At 43.6% G+C, this 17,841-nt stretch overlaps 2 protein-coding genes across 3 annotated transcripts in view; one reads left to right on the top strand and one right to left on the bottom strand.

The window, feature by feature from the left end:
• The first annotated feature begins 260 nt into the window (after positions 1 to 260).
• Positions 261 to 9,731, top strand: LOC125887126 (BTB/POZ domain-containing protein kctd15-like). 2 transcript variants are annotated; one of them, XM_049573679.1, is made up of 5 exons: positions 261 to 1,166; positions 3,584 to 3,759; positions 4,647 to 4,791; positions 8,674 to 8,976; positions 9,183 to 9,731. In XM_049573679.1, the coding sequence occupies exons 1-5, from the start codon at positions 1,140 to 1,142 to the stop codon at positions 9,342 to 9,344; spliced, it is 813 nt and encodes a 270-aa protein (XP_049429636.1). In that variant the 5' UTR covers positions 261 to 1,139; the 3' UTR covers positions 9,345 to 9,731. The 2 variants fall into 2 exon arrangements, with proteins under 2 accessions (XP_049429636.1, XP_049429637.1); XM_049573680.1 differs by lacking the exon at positions 261 to 1,166 and adding an exon at positions 1,250 to 1,814.
• Positions 9,732 to 9,859: 128 nt separating this feature from the next.
• Positions 9,860 to 17,841, bottom strand: part of LOC125887115 (transcription initiation factor TFIID subunit 4-like) — a 29,562-nt gene continuing 21,580 nt past the window's right edge. Inside the window, exon 15 of the mRNA XM_049573658.1 lies at positions 9,860 to 14,325. Within this exon, the coding sequence (XP_049429615.1) occupies positions 14,164 to 14,325 (162 nt within the window). The 3' untranslated portion in view covers positions 9,860 to 14,163. The remainder of the gene's footprint in view (positions 14,326 to 17,841) is intronic.

Below are 17,841 nucleotides of genomic sequence, written 5' to 3' on the forward strand. Positions count from 1 at the left end.
ATTACTGACAGGACATCACGTGACATACAACATGACACGCACAGACTATCAGTGAGTGATGTACAGGAGGCAGAGTGATAGAGGTCAAACAGTTTATCTGTACTTCACCTTAAAACAAGACAAAAGCTTTTTTATATCAGTTGTGACATTAATTCATTTAATTCTACAGATTTAAATCAGACTGATTGTGTGTGTGTGTGTGTGTGTGTGGTTGTAGCTGCAGCAGTACAGGTGATGGGAGTCTGAGTGGATGGATGTGACAGCCAGCAGCCACACGGACACATCACATCCCGGCTCGGTGTCTCTGCGTAAAGCCGCGCGCACCGCAGCACAAAATGGTTCCTGCAGTAGATGAACGGACCAAAGCTTTGCTGACTTTCAGCCTTCTTCCTCCTCATCATCACAGACACATCAGCAGCTGCAGCTGCAGCTGTAGCAGCACGGAGACGCTTCAGACTGAGCCGAGAGATGAGGAGAATTAAACGGATCTGTGTGCGCAGCCCCCCGGCGCACATCTCCATCTACCAGTGCGCAATAATTGAAATGGCGCATTTGGCCGCAGGCTGCTGGAGGGGCATAATGCATGACGATAGACGTCATTTGGCTCCAGAGCCAGAGGGATGTTTGATGTTGCTAAAATATATGAGAGGTCGGCAGAGAGACGTGGATGTGCAGGCAGACAGGAGGAGGAAGAGACAGCAGCTCCAGACTGAACCCAGTGTGAAGACAACAGGACGGATTTATGTTCACAGCGTCGCGTTATTGATGGATATTTAATTCTTCTGATAAATCATCTTTCTGTCACAGCAGGCGGAGGATCTATTTTCTGTCCTCGGTTGACAGAAACGAGTTGGGGCGAGCGAGAGAAAAGAACAAACCGCCCCGCGTTATTGTAACCTAATCCTGCCCCCGGGGGTCTGAAGGGCCCCGGGCTCCCTGCTCCTCTTTCAGCCCTCCTCTTTATTCTTCTGGAGGAGACACGGACAGGCTTGTTCACCTCCTTCTGCTTCACACACACACACTCTCTCACACGCACACACACACACCGGAGGAGACAGCCTGACGAGGACGTGAACTGAAGACCAGCCGGTATCCGCACATTTCAAACCCCGGGACGGAGCAGACAGACGCCGGTCTCCATGTCGTCTGTGTCGGTGTCCTCTCAGGTAAGAGCACGCTGCTTTACGCCGAGCACGCCACGCACATCTTAACGTGAGATTTACACGCAAAGTTTTCACGTTTACGTTGTAAAACCCCGAAATCCCGAGGACATTCCCCGGGGTTTCGACTGGCCCCGATAGGCGCTGTTTCACCAAACTCCTTTTCAAATACCACCATTTTAAGTCTTCGTTGGTATCTGCACACTTATGTACAAGAAATACAACAACGCTTGATATTTTCTGTAATGGCTTCAAACAGTATTTAATTCGGCATGCATTATTTGTTCCAAAACAGAGCCAGTTTCAATAAAACTTGAACTTTTGCTGCTGGCTAGCTTGTTTTTCCGGCCATCTTTCCTCCGCGAACACGCCGTTTTAAACGGCAGAGATCAGTGTGGGTCTTCGGTAGAAGTAAAATTTATCAAAACTAAGCTTTAATTCGTAGACTAGTCATATGCCGAATTGACCAGAAGGCAGTACACTACAGAAAAACACTCTGAAATCGGTTGAGGCCACACTCGACGTCTGCTTATTAGCAAGGCCGCGTTAAATGTTGAGGTTTCAAAATGGAGTCTGGCGTGTGGCGTTGTTCCCACACACGCTCGAGCGGCGCTCATTAGGACCAGGTGTGCAGGACCACAGACGCTGAAACAGGTCTCTGTGTGTCCCACAGGCAGCATGAGTTGATTGATAGTTCAGAGGTTTACTTTGAAAACCTGCTTTCTCATCAGCTGTTGTTTTCCTGAAACTTTCTCTCATCAGCCGACTGAGCTGTGTGTGTGTGTGTGTGTGTGTGTGTGTGTGTGTGTTTACAGACCTGTCCATCACACTGAGTGACTGCAGCTTCCTGTCTGTCTGTCTGTCTGCTGTCTTGATTTATTTGCTGTGTGCTGACTCTGAAAGATGTGATGGCCTCCTGCAGATCACTCAGCTGACTGAAATGCGTCTCAGCCCTGAGATAATTTATATAATAATTACACTGTGTGACTTTATATGTGGAGCCTGTAATCAGCATAAACCTGCACTCTGTTATTTCCTGTGATTTTAACATTGAGCCTGGTGCAGCTGAACGGCTGCAGACAGACAGACAGACAGAGGGAGGAGAGGAGAGGGGGGGCAGTGTTTGTCAGTTTGGCCCGGGGCAGCGTGCCGGCCGCGGGGCAGAGACACTGAAAGCTGCAGCCGCCTCCTGTTCACCTTTCATGCTTCAAAGCTCCTCTTTACAACCCACAAACCTACTGTGAGGAGGAGGAGGAGGAGGAGGAGGGGGGTTCAATTAATCCAGAGTAAGGCAACCCCCCCACCCCCACCTACCCCAGGTCATCCTCTGTTTCATCAGTCTGCTGCACCCTCCATTAACATCACATCATCCACCACTTCACTGATACTACAGTACAGCACTACCACTGCAATGTACACACGCACTCTCAGCTTCATGTAGTTACAGTATCAGTGCCATGTGACCAACAGGTGACCTCTACATTTACTGGACTGGTTATAGCAGGACACCACTGGTTGCCATGGTGATACTTTATTTGAAAAGTTTCAGGTTGTTGTATTTCTGTGTGTTAACAACGGTCGTTCACCTCGTGGTGTCCACAGACTTTTTAGCTGAACTGTGAGTTTAGTCTGTTTCCTGGTTGACTGTAGTGAAGCTTCACTGATGGAGGAGGGTTATATTTATTATTAATAATCAGTTGTATGACAGTGAACATGTTGGCGCAACAATGTTCACTCCAACTGCATGTTATAGACCTGTGATTGGCCAACGTCTCCCATCAGAGGATAGATCTTCTAAAGCCTGAAAACAGCCAAGAGGAGGTGCAGACGTCTAGTGTTCTCTCAGTCTACTTGAATTATAATGTGCTCAAAGGTTATTATGGGATATGGCAACACCTGCTTTAACTGACCTACGTTTGACTTTTATCTGAGTACATTTTTACTCAAGTACTTTTACTTAAGTAAAATTTCTTTAAACTAGCAGTACCTTTACTAGACTAGAGGAGAGCTGCGTTTAAAATTCTACTCCTTAAATGAAATGATAAAACTCATTCAGAGGCCGTTTCCAGCTTCGATCTGTAGTTCTGAATGTGAAACTCAGCGAGGACCTATAAGAGGATTTTGTTTCACTGACACTTCAGAGTTCAGACCAGTCGATCTGCACCAGTGGCTTCTGGGAAATAAAGTTTAAAAAGAAACTAGTAGAGTCCAGAGCAGTGAGGTGACTCCCCAGCAGTGTTACGCCCTGCCTGGCTTAACACTGCTGCCTATGGCCATGTGTGAACCTGTCCTAAAACCACCCTAAACGTTGGTTTTCAAAGCCATGAAACTCACCGAGTGGTCAGTGGTGTTCGTTGATGTTCTGACAAAAATCATAGCTAACTGTGGTTTCCATGTAATAACCCTGTTCTCACCTGTCGCAGGAGGGGCGGAGCATGTCCAGGATGTCTCTGAGCCGCTCACCTGTGTCCCCCATGACCGCTCAGGGCATCCCGTCCCCCGCCCAGCTCACCAAGGCCAACGCCCCCGTGCACATCGACGTGGGAGGGCACATGTACACCAGCAGCCTGGCGACACTCACCAAATACCCTGAGTCCAGGTAAGACCAACTTTTAATTTGTGACATGACCAGGTGTGAACAGCAGCAGGGTTCAGAGTCACTGAGTCACGTGACTGCTCTGAAGACTTGAAGTTAACTTTCTGTTTCTGTACTCTGAGATAAATCAGCTCCACTCTAGCATGCTCACGTCACAGCTGAAACAGTTATCTGGGAAATGCAGTTTCCTCTCACTGCTGCTGTCTGAGCACAATGTGTATTTCTGTGTCTGTGCACACAGACTCACCGTACACGAAGAATGTGACTGTTCATTTATAATAAAAGCACTAAAGGCAGCAGAATAGTCTCAGCTTATTAACTTCCTGTCCCTCGTTCTTTGTGTTTCCACTCTGTGAGGATAAAGACGGAGTCGTGTCAGAGACAGGAGGAGAAAAGGGAGAATTTAATTGGGTTTTGAAGGACAGAGACAGAGAGAGGAGGTGAGGAGGAGGCCTGCAGGGAGGACTGACCCGAGGTCAGAAACTCCTCATCCTGCAGAGTCTCTGTGCAAACAGATGTGTAGACGTCAGCACTTCGCTGAGTTTAACTGAGACATTAAGTGTGGAACATTTTCCTCTTTAGAGGAAACAACAGATCCTGCAGCTTTAACAAAGTCCTCTCACACAGTCAACTGAATTATGAGCTGATGAATGATGAGACATGAAATGATGTGTGTTTAGTATTAATTGATTTTTAGGGCTGTAGCTAAAGAAAGAGATTATTTCTCTAATTTATAAATTTGCAGATTATTCTCTTGATTATTTGATTCTGAAAAACAGAACAGTCATGATTACAAATGTCCGTTTTCAAAGAGATTCACATATATATCCAGTATCTTGAGGTTCTTGTGTAGGTTTAGCCCTCAGCTCTGTGACTCCGTGTCTCTGCAGGATCAGTCGTCTGTTTAACGGCACCGAGCCCATCGTGTTGGACAGTCTGAAGCAGCACTACTTCATCGACAGAGACGGAGACATCTTCCGCTACATCCTCAGCTTCCTGCGGACCTGCAAGCTGCTGCTGCCTGAAGACTTCAAGGTACTTTCACTGGAAAACTGTCACAAAGAAACCATGAATATGATCGTAATAATCTGAAGCTGTTTAACATCTAAACTTAACATATCAGAAATTTATGTCTGTTCTGAACCGAGACATTAAACTGATAATGTTCAGATACTCTAAAGAGAGTTTCATTAATGTTACTGTAACATGACTGGTACAGTGTGAAGCTTTACGCATCTGAACTTTGACCAATGTAGTCTGACCTCTTGTCTGACACACATGAAGCTGGACATATGGATTGATTTGGGGGTTGATGGATGGATTAAGGGGTTGATGGATTGATTTGGGCATTGGTAAATTCAGGGAAGGATGGATTGATTCAGGGATTAATGATTTGATGGGAGACAAAAGATAAGACGGTGATAAGGTGGAAAGGAGGTTTCTCTCTAATTCAGTCAGAATTTAAGTATGAGCTGCTCTTTATTTAATGTGCCACTGATGCATGTTTGGTTTGAAACACACAACGGCTGTTGGTGCTGGCAATGTGCTGAATGTTTATCATCGTCTTTTCCTCATTTTTTTTTTTACGTTCTTTCTTTTTTTTGTTTCCCCAAAATAATGCCCAAATATGTGTGCTGAAAAGCCGATCTCAGGTCAGAGGGTCACAGACAGACAGTCTCATGATGTTTATTGTTATTACTTGAGGATGCCTCTCGTCTTTCCTGGGGTCTGCACACTGAAATACAGTAAATGCATAAAATAAAAGTACAGACAAGATATAAAAAGAGTCAGAATGCTAGCGTGACACCTGAATAATATAAATTAAGGATGATGTAATGATAGACTAGGCAGTACAATTAAACACAGCAACAGAAAGAGAAAGACACTTGCAGACATAAAGTGATAATGATGCAAGACCTTTCACTAAGCCCCGCCCCTTTGTGATGCTCCAACAAGCTGTCGCAGTAAGCATGGAGCTCACACTGTAACTAACTGAAGAAATATGATCATATTTTGGAAAACTGAAAGAGTGATTCCAGAGAAGCAGACAGAGGGGTCTACAGTCTGTGTTTGAAGGATATATCCAGGATGTCAAACTGACTCAGCAGCAACAACAGGTTAAAAAGACAAAGATAGTTAGAAGCTAAAGCCGAACTATAGGCTACAGATCACAGTGTAAAAGTGAACCACCACATCACTGCTGATCGCCACACAAGACAATGAATATAAAGGGAAACTTTGCTGATATTGAACCAGCTGTGTGGCATCGCAGTGTGTGCAGATGAACAGTGATTGGCTTCACTCCCGTGCTGCTGCCAGCAGCCGAACGTTCATCTGCACACACTGTGATGACACACAGCTGGTTGAATATCAGCAAAGTTTCCCTGCTTCCCTTCACTGGTTCCTGTACAGCAGGGTCAGTCTTTGTTTCACTGTTATAATCATCAAAAAGCAAAAGCAGCATGTGTATACATTCAGTAGGCTATATCTTCAGTAGCTAGCTAGCTAACCCTACACTTTACAGGGTTTGAGTTTGGTTTTGGAACAGGGAAGAAACGTATATCTTTTTCCAACCTCTCCAGGTAACGAGTATCATTAATACACAACGTGCCCCAGGCACAACATTTAGCGCCAAATCCTCAAAACCAGCCTGAAAATGAAGGAAATCTAAACGATTGCATTAGAGTCAATGTTGAACCCTGGTCTTAGCCCCCCGTCTATATTTACCATATTTTTACCAACAAGAAAACAAGCTAATGAGAAACACATTTAAACAACTGTTATCATTTTATCTTGTGTGCTCTCCACCGTACCCATCAATGCTCCAGCATGTTCTGACTGTGAAACCTCTCTGATGAACACATGAAGGTGAACTGCATTACTACAACTAGATGTAGACCCCCGAATACAGCCCAACCGTTAGCATCAGATCTTTTGGATTCCCTGCTGGTGGCGCCTGTCGCCTTTAGGAAGTTTCAGCACTGTGTGTAATGATGAGCTGTAATCTGTGTGTGTAATAACGAGCTGTGGTCTCAAAGATGTAGTTAAAAAAAAAAAAAAAAGAAAAAAAGAACGACCTTCAGGTCAAACATCTGATTTGTGTTCGTTAGCTTTAACAAACAGCAGCGAGTCTTTGAACACATTCTGACACTTTAATCAGCACCGCCGGCTGCAGAGATCCATCCAGTGTCGCTTACAGCACAGTGTGTATTTTACTAAATGTGTGTGTGTGAGTGTGTGTGAGTGTGTGTGTGTGTGTGTGTGTGGGGGGGAGGGGGGGGGCATATTGCATCCCTCTCATCATCCTCCCTGTAGTTAGCGAGTGCTGCCTCTGTTATTCTGCTCAGAATGACTAAAAAGCCCCGCAGACACAACCCCTCTTTATAAAACACATCTATGCCTCGCTTCCAGTCTGTGGTGGGGGGGTGAGGAGGGGGTGAGGAGGAGGAGTGAAGGAGGCGAGGCTTTGATACAGCGTGAGGCCTGGGGCCAGCAGCAGCTCTCTGTCAGCAGCAGTGTGGAGTAAAAAGCTTCTTCTCTTTCTGTGTTTCACCGGAGGAGGAAGCAGCAATCAGCTCAGTGAGAGGAGTTATAATGACACAGAAGTGACGCTTCCTTACAGCTCAGGTTTATATCTGTTAACAAGTCACTGATGGTGACTAGGAGTCATGGTTACATGGTTACGGTGAGTGTTGTCATGGTTACAGGGTTACGGTGAGTGTTGTCATGGTTACAGTTAGCGTTGTCATGGTTACAGTGTGTCTTGTTAAGGTTACATTGAGTCTTGTCATGGTAACATGGTTACAGTGAGCGTTGCCATGGTTACAGTGAGTCTTGTTATGGTTACATGGTTACAGTGAGCGTTGTCATGGTTACATGGTTACAGTGAACGTTGTCATGGTTACATGGTTACAGTGAGCGTTGTCATGGTTACATGGTTACAGTGAACGTTGTCATGGTTACAGTGAGCCTTGTCATGGTTACAGTGTGCGCTGTCATGGTTACATTGTTACAGTGTGCGTTGTCATGGTTACAGTGTGTCTTGTCATGGTTACATGGTTACAGTGAGCATTGTCATGGTTACATCGTTACAGTGTGCGTTGTCATGGTTACATGGTTACAGTGAGCGTTGTCATGGTTACATGGTTACAGTGAGCATTGTCATGGTTACATGGTTACAGTGTGCATTGTCATGGTTACATGGTTACAGTGAGCATTGTCATAGTTACATGGTTACAGTGTGCATTGTCATGGTTACATGGATAGTGTGTCTTGTCATGGTTACATGGTTACAGTGAGCGTTGTCATGGTTACATGGTTACAGTGTGTCTTGTCATGGTTACTGTGAGTCTTGACATGGTTACAGTGTGTGTTGTCATGGTTACATGGTTACTGTGAGTCTTGACATGGTTACAGTGTGTGTTGTCATGGTTACATAGTTACAGTGTGCATTGACATGGTTACATGTTATAGTGTGCGTTGTCATGGTTACAGTGAGTCTTGTCATGGTTACAGTGTGCGTTGTCATGGTTACAGTGAGTCTTGTCATGGTTACATGGTTACAGTGTGCGTTGACATGGTTATAGTGTGCGTTGTCATGGTTACAGCGAGTCTTGTCATGGTTACATGGTTACAGTGTGCGTTGACATGGTTACATGGTTACAGCGTGCATTGTCATGGTTGCAGTGACATTGTCATGTTTACATGGCTACAGTGAGGGTTGTCATGAATGGTTACAGTGAGCGTTGTCATGGTCACAGTGTGTCTTGTCATGGTTACATGGTTACAGTGAGTCTTGACATGTCACATGATAACAGTGATCATTGTCATGGTTACATTGCCTCTCCAGGGAATGACTGTAAGTTGTCTTCAGGTGGTCCCATCTCTAACCCCGTCCCCTGGCTGTGTCTTTGTCAGGACTTCCCCCAGCTGTACGAGGAGGCTCGGTACTACCAGCTGACTCCGATGGTGCGGGAGTTGGAGCGCTGGCAGGCAGAGCGAGAGGCCCAGCGGGCGGCGCCCTGCGAATGTCTGGTAGTTCGCATCACGCCAGATCTTGGCGAGAGGATTGCTCTGAGTGGAGAAAAGGTCCTGATCGAGGAGATCTTCCCAGAGACCGGAGACGTCATGTGTAACTCTGTCAACGCCGGCTGGAATCAGGACCCCACCCATGTCATCCGCTTCCCACTAAACGGATACTGCAGGCTCAACTCTGTGCAGGTCAGTGCTACACCTGGACTACATCAGCTCACACCTGTACTACATCTGTACTTCATCTGTATTACACCTGTTTTACATGTGCAATACACCTGTAGTACACCTATGCTGCATCTGTACTACATCTTTAATACACCTGTTCATCTGTATAACACATGGACTACATCTGTACTCAAACAGCTGCTCACCATCTGTGTATCTGTCTGCAGGTCCTCGAGCGTCTGTTTCAGAAGGGCTTCACCATGAAGGCGTCCTGTGGTGGGGGCGTCGACTCCTCCCAGTTTAGCGAGTACGTCCTGTGTCGGGACCTGCGGCACAGCCAGTCCATCACCAGCACCCCGATCCGGATCAAACAGGAGCCTCTGGACTAACAGCACCACACTTTATTAACAGTTTACTCGCACCTGGATCCTGCAGACGTCTCCAGCAGCTCAGACCTGAAAACTTGAAACTTGACAGGAAACCTCTGACCTCTGCAGACATCTGGAAGTTAAAATACACTTTGAGAGAGTTTCAATTCAGATTGAATGTTTTTCATTTTGAGCCCGATGATGATGATGCAACACGGTAACAAGTCAAATGTACATAAAACTGCCAAATGTAAATATTTGTAAGAATAATTTGATCCTCAGCTTGTTTGGTGAATATCGTTCTGTGTATAAAATGATTGCAAAGGTCATTTTTATAAGTGTGTACGGATAATTTAATTCTTTTTATAAAAACTGCCATTTTGAAAATGTATATTTAATGTGTTTGTTAGCTCGTGTCACTTTTTCATTTGTACAGATGTATTGATAAAAAGATAAAAAGCTCTCCATGTCTTCACTTTTAATTTACGAGGATCAAATTCTGTTCAAAAACAAAGCAAACCAGGTTCTTTATCATTTTCTTTATTTAATTTTTTTTGCAAAGGTACAAACAACTGTAAAATTGCATTGCCTGAAATGCGTCAGGATTGAATACAGAATGTAGGAAATATAAATAGTCGCAAAAATTGTGTCCTTCCAACAGATGATACTTTAGCCGGGTGCTCTGAAGACTCTGACTGAATATACAGTACATACACCACAGCTGCAATTATCAGTTAGAGCTATAGACTATACAAACCAAATGCCCGATATGAGGGGAAAACATTTAAAGCGTTAAAAACCTTCAATGTACACACCCTTTCCAAAAAAGTCATCTTAAAAACTTTCAACCGCAAACCGTGAAGCAAAACTGCATATTCAACTACTCTGACAAATGTATGTGTCCAACAGTACGAGGATTTTCAGACTGTCATTTGAATTCTAACATTTCACCTTCGCACGTTGAGCTAAAAGCGAAATCACACGTCAGGCGGGATGAAGAAGAGGAGGAGGAGGGTATTGCAGGAATGTTTGATGTGAAGTTATATGGTTGTTAGCCTTCATGAACGTAGCCTGAGTGAGTTTTCACTGTCTGTAGGAGAACCAGCTCCCTGTGATGACTGTTAACTTAAAAACTGTGAATCATTGTTAAAGGGACAGTTCAACATTTAGTGAAATCCTCTTTCTCTCAACTGTAATCTAAATATGAAGCTACAGACAACAGCTTTAGCATAAAGACTAGCAACAGGGAAACAGCTAGCTTATCATAAAGACTGGAGACTAGCTTCACATAAAGACTGGAAATGGGGCAACAGCTAGCCTGGCTTTGTTCAAAAGTAAAAAAAAAAAAAAAATCCACCTACCAGCTCCTCTAAAGCGTACTGATTTAACAATCTCATCCTTTAATAAACAAACAAATCAAAGTGTCAAATATATTTCTTATTTAATGTATTAAACTATACTACAACTAACAGTTTATTTAACAAGGCTATGTGCAGTTTTAACGTCTGACCAATCTCTATAAACAGATTCTGCGCTTTTATGCGTAATCTGTAGGCAACAAGACAAGATTTTGGTATCGGAGGCATTCTGGTTGTCATTTGTAGTCTGAGTAATACTGACCAATCAAATGTGAACAAGCTTTGGTGTCATGCGGCTAAACAGGATGTGTGGAGAGCAAACCAGGCCAAATGCGGTGGCTGAAAAGCAATCTGGGAACCCATCAACTAACACATGACTAACAGAGATTAGCCCAAATGTTGCCTGGACCTACAACACCTACACTTAAGTAGCCTAGCTAATCAGACTATAAACAATAACCAGTACACAGAAAAAGAAGTCATGGCCTGGATATCTGCCAGCAACACCAAAGCCCCCTAAACACACCAATTGGTTTTGAGATAAACGGCTGATCTGGGTATGTGGTGGCTTGAAGTGATGACACCTATTAAGAACAGGAAATTTACTTATTTATCAGTTTAGGTGGGTTTTGTTACATTTAGACAGAACCAGGCTAGCTGTTTCCTCCTGTTGCAAGTGTTTATGCTAAGCTAGGTTTGCTGTTTCCCCTAGTTCCGGTCTTAACGCTAAAATAAGCTAAGCTAAGCTAAGCTAAGTTGTTTCCCTGTTTCTGGTCTTGATGCTAAGCTAAGATAGCTGCTTCCACCTGTCTCCAATCTTAATGAAAAGCTAAGCTAGCTGTTTCCACCAGACCCCCAGAAGTGCACCAGGCTCAAACAGACACAAACAATAATACTGTAATTTCTGTGGTCCGTCACACGATGCTATTGGGCCCCAAAAAATTTTCCCCCAGAGACTTCAATGTATACATTTTTTTTTAACGTCACAACCCCTGTGTAACATTTGAAAAGTCTAAAAGAGCTGCAAGATTAAGCTGTTTTTTCCCCATTCAAGTTAACAACGTGCTAAACTGGAAGTCAGCTACTTGGGCGTGCTCAGCGGCAATAAGTCTTAGGTGCCCCTGCTCCATGGGCCCAATGATGCGGAAGCAGTGCTGATCATCCGGGTGATTTTAATACCACAGAAATAAGAGCTTTTTTCGCTTCATGCACCACTGAACAACTTTTACGGTAATGACTGGGGGCCTGCCATTAATGCTGTATCCTGGACTCTTAATATATCCAGGGTTTCCTTCCCGTTAACAATAGTAATGCTAAGCTAAGCTAACTATTTCCCCTGTTTCCAGTATTTATGCTATGCTAAGCTAAGCTAAGCAGCTGTTGGCTGTAGCTTCATCAGAGTGGTATCAATCTGAATATGTGACTCTGAGAGAAAGAGAAGAAGAGGATTTACCAAAATTCGGAATTGTTCTTTTAACCTTTCATGCCTGTCGGCTGTTAACGTGATGACCATGATTAACACTGACTCTACTCGCACACACGCACACACACCGAAACACACACACACACACACACACACATTAAAATGATCTGGCAGCTGTTTGACCTCGGTCTGTCGACCATCGAAGCTTCACAGTTCTCGCGGTTCACCTTCCTCTGACAACACGACGCTCAATAAAACTCAGGATCCTCGACTTAAAATGCAAAAGTGACGGCTGAATGTGTGACAGATCTGAGAGCGGAAAAAACTTTAAAAAATAAACTGAAGAGCCCATGAGCACGGCGGCGTCCTGAGTGGGCTGCAGAGAGAAAGATGGGACTCTAAAGGCACCTGTTCAGGTACAGCGCTGGAGTCACACACTGACAACGATCCTGTCAGTGGCAGCAGCTCGCTGACAGAGTCGAGCTTCAGAGCTGCACATCACTCACTGCAACATGTTCGAGATCAAAGATGAACTCCAGTGATTCTCCAGATCAGCTCTACGAATTTTAAAAGTGGTATTAAGTCTTAAGTGTCTCCAGAGGGATCTGTGAGAGTCTGATAAATGTCCAAGGTGCATTGTGGGTAATGACGGTGCAAGGTCTTGACCAGGGAGGAGAATGTGTGGAATAAAAAGAGTATATCTCTGGGTCTGCTGATCTGACAGAGTTTGAAGCTGAGAAATTATAAACTGCTCCACACAGACAGTGTTTACAGTCAGGAGACAGGACGACGTCATGGTAACACTGCATTCAAGAGTCGGATGTATTGAAGTGGGGTTGTATGAGATACTTATTGGAGAAGCAGGCTGGAGTCTGACATGAAAGCTAACCAACATACAGCTGTGGATGGGAGCAGCGACAAAACTTATTTTAGCCACTTCAAAATATCAGTATCAGTTAAAGGGTACGCTATATTTAGAATATTTTCACTGCTTTACCTTTCCATATGACGGCCTGTTCCGACAGGGAAGCTGTTAATGGCTTCAATTCCTCATTTATGCTCTTGTCAAAGCTACCAGACTCCATTTAGAAAAGCATTCATTTTAGTTTGGTGAATATGGGAGCTGCTGGTCTACTGCTGCCTTGATTAGTTCGTTAGTTTGTGTTAATGTGTGATTTCGGTGAATCCAAACTAACCCTTTAAGTTCCCAAACTTGGAAAATAGCACAAACTAACTGACTGATTGAGGCAGCACTACACCAGTAGCTCCTGTGTTTAAATATGTTAAATCACTGTTTTTCTCAATGGAGTCTGGCTTTTAAGAGAGTGCTATAGCAGCTTTATTTTCCTGTTGGAGATCACTGTATGACATTAAGGTAAAGTAATGAAAATATTCTAAATATAATGTACAATTAAACTGATAATGATTTTTTTTTAGGTGGGACTTTTTTTTAGGTGTCTTAAATGTTTTGTTGCTGACCCCTCCACAGCAGTACATTCTTTAGCTTCTGTGTTAGACTCTAGCCTGCTTCTCTAAACTGGGGCGTGCCGACTTACATCTCCTGTATGTAATATACTGACTACGGGTAAGTACCCCATACAACCCCACTTTAAAAAATCTGAACTAACCCTTTAAACCATAACGAGCAGCCAAGTGGGGAAAAATGTTCATGTCAGCCTCAACAAGAAACAACAGAGATGTCAAAAACCTAATTTAGAAACTCATTCAGAGCCAAATATTAATTCTACTGCTGCACTTCCTGCTGTGACCTGGACTTTAACGTTAAATCAGTGGAGTTCTCTTTAACAAACACGGAGCTGAGAGTGATGTGCAGCCTGACAGAAGACACCTGAAGGAGCTGAAGATGAGACTTTTCAGAGAAGTTGTAGAAGTGGCGGTTCAGGTGAAAGAGGACAAAGTGAAGGTTGAAAGATGCTGCAGGGACTGACAGAGGGAGTGTGAAACACCTCTGAGGACGTGAGGACATGAGGACCGGAGGTTGAAGTGTAATCCAGTTTGTGATCTGCAGTGGGCCGAGTGCTCCTCCAGGAGGGACTCCTCATTTCAGCAGCGCCTTGTAGAGCATTAGAGAGCGAGCGGTGGAGCGGTCCTGCTCCAGACAGAAGATGAAGTCCCTGAGGTTAACTCGTGTGATCCGCTGACGAAGCTGCTGCCGGGACGAGGCGGCCGAAGAGGAGCCTGCACCCGAGCCTGAAGCCACCTGAAGGGAGAGACAGAGCGGCATTAGATACCTGAGTGTAGGTGGCGGGGTCCGACATTCAGTGAGGCAACACAGGACATGGAACAATTAATCAATCAACTAATTAATCAACAGAATATTTTTCAGCAGCTATTTTGATTATGTTATTGTCCAGGTTGTTTTTGGAGGATCTATTGTTTTCCTTTTTATACATCACAGAAAACTGTTTCGTGTTGATCAGAAGTTTGATTAGTCCACTAATTGATTGCTCTTCAAAATGCCAGATATTTCCTGAAGTCACAGTGACGTCTGGGGCTGGAGACTGTTGGTAATTCAATTTCAATTCAAATGGCTTCATTGGCATGAGGTAACAGGAGACTCTTACGATCACAGTGACAAAGCTAACTGTTAGCAACACTCAGCGAGCATTAGCTGACGGTTATAAACAGGTTTAATAAAGAGCTATTTCGGTGTTGGTATGAGATTAACGGCTCGGTGTCGGATGTTAACCGCTGCTGTGGGGTTTCAGACAAAGCTGCAAAACATGACAAGTAGGATATGAGGTCACCTTGTGCACAAAAGTGTCCTACAACGCTGCATGGAACGTTATCAACAGCTGATTGTCAGCGATTATCTGCTGCTGTTTGTAAAGCTGATGAAGAGTTTCGATCAGTGTGGGAATAGTTGGTTCAACTCTTGGGTAATATTTGGAGCTGCAGGTGTTTCTATTATTTTGTCCAGCCCTGATGCACATGAAAGCCTCTCTCAGAACTTCCTAATCATCCGTAATAACATTAGCTGAGATCTCCCACACTGTTTAATCTGTCAGTGAGTCCAGACCTGCAGGAGCATCACCACACCTTCACGTCTCAGGTGTGTCTGCAGCCTGCGGCCAGGTAACGCCCGGCTCCCCTCCGCCTGCAGCTATTCCTCCTGACGTTGCTCCAACAAGCCCTGTTTCCCAACACAGCAGTACTTTATACAAACACTGACTCAGGCTTCTTCCCACACTGTTTGAAGACATGTGAATGAACCACTTAATGGATTAGTCCAGAGGAGATTATAGGACAAAACCAGTTCACCTGATGGTCAAAAACAAGTCTGTAAACTGGTCTGTGGAATAAACCACCGGTTCTCTATGTGGCACAGAGAGATGTTAGAGCTTCTGTTTTCTCCATGAGCAGAGCCGCAGGGCCGAGACAACACCAGACTGACCGAACACCAGACTCTCTGTTACTTTTAGATTTTATGATGTCAGGAGGTGATCACAGTGCTCTACTGTCTGTCGACGTCATCTACTACAGCACCACCAACACAGAGGAGGACATTTGGGCACTGCAGCCATTTTGAAGTTTTTGAAAAACACCTTTTTGACATCTCCGACAAAACTCAGTTTATGTCTACAGAAGCACTTCAAACATATCCTGGAAGTTTTATCTGAAGCCACAAATAGTTGGTGCTCCAGATGGCATAACACAAATCAGACTATAAATCGGAAATAGTTTGTCCAATCACTACAAAACTCACAGGATATGTTCCATAACAATGTTGAACCACGTGTGTAAAATTATTTTGTAATCACTAAATGGGGGGGGGGGGGGGGGGGGTGCCACCAGCTCCAAACAAGAGCATTGACCTTTCTCAAAATTTGGCCATAAATCAGTGAGAGTTTGTCCAAACATCACCAAACTCAGTGGATATTCATGATTAAACTGTTGAAGCATTTCCCAGGGATGTTTTCAAAATTGACCAATAGGGTGTGATGGCACTGCTGAACAAGGGTGTGGCCTGGTAGAGATCTAGGCGTAAAAAAATTTGTGTCAGTTCGATCGTTATAAAACCTGCAAGTTATCTTTAATGCAAGTGTTGTGAACTGTCAAAGGACTCAATCCTTAGTAAGGTCTAATGGTCCATGTTGGATAGAGCCCTAGATTCACCGCTTGCAGCTGTATTTTATTTGTTTTTTTCAGTGACTACATCTCTGGGTTTTGGGTGGTTGGCAGAACACTATTTTCACTATTTTCTGTCACTGTATAGACTAGAGGTAGGCAACCTGCAGCTCTGGAGCCATATGTGACTCTTTAGCTCCTCTCCAGTGGCTCTCTGTGGCTTTGACAAAAAAAAAAGTCACATGAAAATGAATAACTTTTTCATCATTGTTGTAGGCCTAAAGAAATCCTTAAATTCTCCAGGTGTAAAAATGTGTAGACTATGTACAGAATTTATATATATATATGAATTAAAAAAATAAAGTTCTAACATTTCGACCACTAAAATGTGCGTCAAATATCTACAGCCTGGCGCCTTTTCCCAGGGTTCTTACACATTTGGAATTTCAAAATTCCATACTTTTCCAAACCCTAATTTCCAGACTTCTCGGCAGCGTTTTTTTTTTTTTCCTTCAGAGAATATGCGACATCTGAGTAAACATATTAGTGTATCATATTTCACATCATATTTAATTATTCTTAATAGGCGATTGTAGCCAAGTACCATAATGGCATGCAAATAAAAACTCAGGTAAGTTCAATGTCTGGGCTGAGGCAAAAAGGTTGGGACTCTGGGTGCAAGCGATGCAGTAACGAGATGTCGGTGTTTTTTCCTTTCATGTGGCTCAGAATCGCTTTCTCCCCCATGTTGGCGATGTCAAACGATTTCACACAAAGCTTGCATCTAGCTCTGTGTGTGAACTGGGAATCCTTGGCCAACCAGTATTTATATACGGTATTGTCAAGCCATCCATCCAAAAACTTGCATCTACCCATTGTGAACCACATGAAACTCATCTTCTTGTCAAAGGTGCAGTGTTGGAGTGAAACTTGATACCTGGGGGGCTGGAGGAGGGTCATGGGGCAGCGGACTGGACATACCACTTGTCAATCAGGTAAAAGGGGCGGTATGTTTTCTGAGACGTTTGCTCTCACACAAACTGTGGTTAAATAAAACACGATCCGGATTGATTAAATTATTTTTGGAAATACCTCATTTTCTATTTTAGAAAACAGTATTTTAGAACAGTGGTAATAGTCTGGAAACATAAATATTTTTCCATACATTATTTTTTATTTTCCATACTTTTTAATACCTAGAAATTGATCAAATTTGTTTCCATACTTTTCCATACTATTCATACTTGTGTAGGAACCCTGTTTTCCTCTAAATTTTGCCAAACCTCAGTCTAGTCTTGAGCCTCCCCATCTAGGCTAGCAATGGATTCCAAATCCATAAAAGTCTCGGAGGAAAAAGTCAAATTTAATATTAAGTGGACAGATTTGTTTGCTTTCAAATGATCATAAATAGCCCACTGCTGAGGAGCCATCTTGTGGTAAAACATATTTCTGAATACTAATTTAGACTTATTTTCATTGCTGATAGGCTAATTCAGACCTAATACACAGTGTTACCATGAGGCTCAAATATGTTTTGCAGCTCCAGGCAGATTGTTTTAAATTTTATTTGGTCAAAAATGGCTCTTTTGATAGTTAAGGTTGCCCTTAGTTTCTTGGTTGACTAATTAATTATTTAATCTATACCAGG

This window comes from Epinephelus fuscoguttatus, linkage group LG4 (genome assembly GCF_011397635.1).
Source record: "Epinephelus fuscoguttatus linkage group LG4, E.fuscoguttatus.final_Chr_v1".
In the NCBI taxonomy this organism is placed as follows: domain Eukaryota; kingdom Metazoa; phylum Chordata; class Actinopteri; order Perciformes; family Serranidae; genus Epinephelus; species Epinephelus fuscoguttatus.